Source organism: Dendrobium catenatum, unplaced genomic scaffold (assembly GCF_001605985.2).
Source record: "Dendrobium catenatum unplaced genomic scaffold, ASM160598v2 fragScaff_scaffold_1220, whole genome shotgun sequence".
NCBI classification, from domain to species: Eukaryota; Viridiplantae; Streptophyta; class Magnoliopsida; order Asparagales; family Orchidaceae; genus Dendrobium; species Dendrobium catenatum.
The window spans coordinates 708,310-714,330 of NW_021319682.1; the positions used below are offsets into that span (position 1 = coordinate 708,310).

At 32.2% G+C, this 6,021-nt stretch overlaps 1 protein-coding gene across 1 annotated transcript; it reads left to right on the forward strand.

Annotated features, from left to right (window-relative positions):
* The first annotated feature begins 3,958 nt into the window (after window positions 1-3,958).
* On the forward strand, window positions 3,959-5,134 carry LOC110115802 (aspartyl protease family protein At5g10770-like). Its single transcript, XM_028699113.1, has one exon. The coding sequence runs from the start codon at window positions 3,959-3,961 to the stop codon at window positions 5,132-5,134; it is 1,176 nt and encodes a 391-aa protein (XP_028554946.1).
* The last annotated feature ends 887 nt before the right edge of the window (window positions 5,135-6,021 follow it).

Below are 6,021 nucleotides of genomic sequence, written 5' to 3' on the forward strand. Positions count from 1 at the left end.
AGAATAGAGGGAGAGTTATTTATTAGAGAGAGATGTGAGGGATTCACTAGGTCACTCCAAGCAAGGATATTCCCTATCTTCTTTAAGCCTTTACCTTGATCCTTTGGTGGCTCTAGGGAGAATAGTAATAGTTGATGGTTCTCTGCCATCAATAGGTTGGAGAAAAAGGATTCAGGTTCTTTGCCTTCAAGAGGAGGGTAAAAAATGATTCTAGGTTCTCTGCCTTCACTAGGAGGGTGAAAAAGAGTAAGGTCCCAAGCCACACCCGGTTGTTTGAAGAGATTTTAAAGGGTTTCTCTGCCTTTTTGTGGGGGAAAAAGGAGCGAAACTAGTTTTAGTGGAATACCTGGAAAGGAGGTTTCTAGGGAGTGGACGTAAGTTAGGTTGGACTGAACCACTATAAATTATAGTATGTTTGTTCTTATTATTTTCTATGCTTTATTTTTTTATGATGAATCGTGCGGTTGAAAACTCAAATCTTTTTATTATTGTTAAATTAATTCACTTCTGCATGACGAGATAAATTTTTTTATTTTTTAGATATTGAAATTTTTTTTGTAAAAGAAAATTTAAAATTACCAATTCACCCCCCTCTTGGTTAGCCTCAGGCATTTTCTTTGAGGTCTCACAACCTCTTCAAACTATCATTATATATATATATATATATATATATAATTGGTTTCTTGGTAACGTACGAAAAATCGATAGAACTTTATGTTAAATTTTTATGTAAATTTATAATTATCTTTTGAGTCCCTCGATAGTTGTTGGGTTTTAAATAAAGGTATGAAGAGTTTTATTAGGCATTTAGATTATGATTTCATCACGGTTGATTAATGAAATTGTACTTTTATGATTCTAATGAACTTTGGATTCTTGAATTAATGCCTTTATTTTAGATATCTTCTTATCTAATACTATTTTAGTCTTTTGCTAATTGCTAATAGTGGAATCAACTCATTATTGTAATGTATAGATATTTTTTTATGTTATTTCATATAAATATGATTTTTGTTTTGTTTAAATAAAAAGTTTTACTCATTCTGATAATGATTTGTCCTTTGCAAAATGGGAACTATTGAGAGGCTCGGCTTGTTTATTATAACCTGAATTGACAAATGGATCTTATCTATATGTTTAGTTGATATAAAAAATTAATAATGATAGATTTCTTATATATTGAAATGATCAATTCTTAGGTATTAATTTTTTGTTATCGAGTAATGTGTAATTTGGAGAAAATGATTTTTTATTGAGATACTTTCATTTCTTAATTTTTCCTGATCATTAATACTTGACAATTGTGGTACTACTGAACAATCTTTTGAATCTTTCCTCTATTAATTGTGTAAGCACATACTTTTATTGTAATAGAAGGAATAAATCTTATTATCATTTATTTTCAATAAGGCCTCTATCGAGAGTAAATTTTCATTACATTGTGTCTTGTATAGTTGGCTCGTTTCTTTTGTCGATATTTTCCAAGGCTATATTGGATGTTTCCTTCGAAGAATGATTCAAGTAAAATTGCAATACCCTCAAATGTAGTATTTGAAAATTTAATTAGCCCTGGCCCTCATCCCTTTGTTCCATAACACATTATATTATGTTTTTCCTTTTGATCATAAGAATTTGAACTTAGATGTTCTTTTAATGCAAATTCACTACTTTATAAGCTTTCAACTTGTCCAGCTAACTACGATCGAGTACATAATCCGTCTGTTCTCTAAAATATGTTTTTTTTCACTTGCATAAAGGAAAAGCTCATTTCCTGATTAATGAGCTTTCAATTTAAAATAGTAAGAAGATTATTTTTTATCCACTCTTTCGATTAAATTTAAGAAAATTTAAGAAATCTGTAAATATATATTCTCTTATGAAATATTTTGCACTCATTTTTTTATCAAAGTTAAAAAAATAGTATACTTCACTAATATAATTAAAAATTAGAATTACTTATAGGGATAAATTAATATTTTATCTTTTTATCATAGAAAATATAATTTACATTTTCATAATATGAATTCTTATATTTAAATTTTTATTCACATGCATTTAATGCACGTACAATAAAACTAAATATCTCAAATCTTTGCTACAATGGGTTCTTTTAAAAATCCAATAAAACTAAATATCCCAAATCTCCACTACAATTGGTTTTTTAAAATATTATCTGAAATAATTTAAGTTTCAATATTGCCTCAGATTTACATATAAGTGACGAACTTCATATTGGTGAATTGCACTAAGTGCCATACCAATTTCTATTTACAATTAGCCGTTTCTCACATAACTTTGCACTTTTTAAGTGAAATTTCCCTTCACAATATTGTGTTGGGAAAGTAATCCACACAGTCTACAAACAAGAAATGGAAAATGCAGCAAAAAATGTCATGATTTAATGTGGAAAATTTTGAAATTTGAAAACAAAAACTTGAGCCACACAACACCAAGATGTTCACAATAAAACTTGGGAGAATTTGTTCATATCTCCTTATTTCTCACTCTCTCCTTGTCTCTCCTTATTCCATACACCATTCTCTACACATAATAGATAAACAAACAAAGATTGAACTAACCAAGGGGCATAATACTTCAAGTTAAACAAGAGAAACCAGAAATAAAAGGTCTAGCCCCACTTGCAACATTGCATCGCCAATTTTGGAGTGCCACAAGACTCCACTCTATGTCTCTTGTATGACTAACCAAGTAACTACATCAAAATCTAGAGTGTTGTGACCTCTCTCTGTCTATCTCCAAGACAACTATACAACAACGCAATAATGTATGAGAAAGGAAAAAAATTTGGTACAAAATAGTAGAACCCAAGCACATAGAGAAACTATGTAACCCCCCCCCCAAGAGCTCAACCAACATAATTGAGGTCCCATACAATAATATAAATTGATTTATCAAAACAATCAGATTCTATACAGAGCTAAAAATTTGTTATATTTATGAGTTAGATTTTTCTATTTTGTAAAAAAAATAATTATTTTATATAAAATCCTCTAATTAACAAATAATTATCTTGTGCCCCAAACAAAGTTCTCACTCAGAATACTTTTGAAATTTTTTTTTCTTTAAAAAATAACAAGTTATGTCAAGGGAAAGATGCAAGCATATTCTAAATTTTCAACACTCATCATTAGTTGTTATGTTTATAGTTGATCAAACATAGGTCCAAATCAAACATCGACGCCATTCAAAAAAATTTAATTGATATGAATGCAATTAATTTATACCTTTATTGCAAACTAAAACTTAAGAAAAAAATTAGCAAGTTGGTAATATAAGAACAAGTCCAAGCAATAGACATTTGTTTCCTTCTTTATAGGCCAAAACATTTATTTGATCTCTTCTTCTACCATATAATATTCCCTTAAAATAATGACTTAATTTATAAACTAAATTCATAATAACTCCATTATGTGCAATAATCCACTGCCTATAAAACCCCACCTTCTCTTGGCTTACTCCTTCAAGTTATGCTAAGTAGAGCTTCAAAGTTCTATTCTCATGGCGATATTTTCTTCTATACTCTTCTATTATATTCTTCTCAATTTATTATTCTCTTTTCTTCTAATAGAAAATAATTCTCTAGTATCAACACAAAAGCTTGTTGGAGAATACCATGTCATTGACATCAAGTCACTGTTGCCGAGCAACTCCTGCTCCGTGCCTAATAAACGTTTGTGAGAAATTTCTATAATTTCTTAATACCCTATTGAAGGCTTATTTTTTCATAAAATAATTAGAATAATAAGAAATCATGCAACAATTGAGCTCATTTGATAGATATTTCAAGATTTAGCTCATTTGATAGATATCACAAGCTTAAATGTGATGCTAAAGAAAAAAAACTCAATACATAGATTAATTAGTTGTTCCAATTGTGACAGGCACGAGCCCTTCCAAGCTCAACGTGGTCCACTTGCATGGCTTATGCTCATCCTGGATGGGCCAGGACAAGCCGTCACATGTGGAGCTCTTCCGTCAGGACCAAGCCCGCGTAGACTACATCCATCACCGGGCATCCAACGCCATCACCCACCTAAACCATATTGGCAACTTTCTTTTTACAAGAGTTCCAGCAATCATCGATTATAATATTAGTCGCTATAGCTATATTGTCAACATAGGCCTAGGCACTCCTACCAAGTTCTTCTCATTTACATTCGACACCGGTAGCGATCTCACTTGGACCCAATGTGTCCCCTGCGTTAATTGTCATACCCAAAAAAACCCATTTTATGACCCAGCCCAGTCCTTTACCTTCACCAACATCCCATGCAACTCTAATTATTGTACCCAACTTGATCAATTTGGTTGCTCCTCTACCTTCACCTGCCTCTATGAGGAAGAATATGTCGATAATTCTAAAACTAACGGCTCCCTCATTAAAGATGCCTTACACTTATCCAATGATATTATTTATAACTTTGTCTTCGGGTGTGGAAATAACAATACCAGAATTTTTGGACATGAAGACGGGTTATTAGGCCTCGGTCGTGGGCCTATTTCAATTATCAACCAAACACCTCAATTGTATAACAAAATATTCTCATATTGTCTACCATCAAGGCCCAATACATATGGATATCTCGAACTAGGTAGCTCAGTCGTTGGTGTGAAGTATACACCGATGCTAACCATTCCAGAAATGCCATCCTACTACTTCCTTAATCTCACTACCATTTCAATCAGGGGCAAAAAGCTCGCCCTTCCACCTACTATCTTCAGCAAACCTGGAACTATGTTGGACTCTGGAGCAACATTCAGCCACCTACCACCCATTGCCTACTCCACCCTCCGTAGCATTTTCCGAAAAGAAATGAGCAATTACCCAATGGCGCCGCCACTATTCAATCTTGACACATGCTATGACTTCACTAACTACCAACATGTGCTGGTGCCAGAGATTTCATTGATCTATGATGGTGAAGTGACAACAAACTTACATCACACAGGGATACTTTTTGTGTTCAATAAATCTCAAGCTTGCTTACCCTTCGTTGAAAATATGGATGATAGTGATGTTGTGATAATTGGTAGTAGGCAACACCTCACGTTCAATGTAGTCTATGATGTGGGGAACTTACAAATTGGCTTTGGGGCTAATGGCTGTAGCTAGTGATGGATAGACCATGTTGATAGGGTTAAATGCAATGTATTGATGTAGCTAAAATGAATAGGTTCCATCATAATGGTTATAAAATCGGGGTGTACGGGACAATAAATATAGTCTTGAAAAAAAGTTCAATTGTATCCAAATTTTATGAAATAATTAAATATCAAATTAAAAAAAAAATTTATGAGTTGATGAAAACCATTAAGATGTGATTAATTTCTTTATAACTAAGGGAACATGATGGCATTATTTTTTGAAGGTTAAAATTTTGATTATCAGAGGTAAAATGACATCTTTCTTCACAAAAGAGCTTATACTTAAAAAGAATGAAGACTGCTGGTTTTGATGTTTTTTGTTCAGTGTTAGACCCTTACAAAGTCAAATCATCACATTTTTTCTAAAACTTCATCCTTTTGGTTCTTATTTTGGCTTCAGTTTTCTTTTTTGTTATGTTCTGTAAATGGAAGCATTTAAGTTTTGTAAGTTTTTCAAACCCATTTGGCCATACAAACTAACACATTAAAGCTTAGATGCAACCAATCCCATATTCCATAAATATGGGGATATTTGACTAAATCAGGCAAACTCACATACCAATCACTTACACTACCTTAGAACACAAGAACTCGGGTTGAAACCAAAGATCCAAACCAATAGATAATTGATAGTTGCATAATGATTAGTTATGTGATTTACATTTTTGTAATTTTGAAGAATTTTTTTTATGTATTATGCCCCCACACAAAGAAAATTATGACTACACCACTATCTGTATGCATCATGTATGAGTATGTTCATCCATAATTATTATACAATTCTCAAACATATGTTCATCCACAAAAAGAAAAGTTCTAATCTCCATCATATGCTTCATTAAGTGGGGCCAAAGG

What these genes read in the sequence shown, in the direction of transcription:
- LOC110115802 (XM_028699113.1), top strand. Translation starts at nt 3,959, where the DNA reads ATGGGCCAGGACAAGCCGTCACATGTGGAGCTCTTCCGTCAGGACCAA.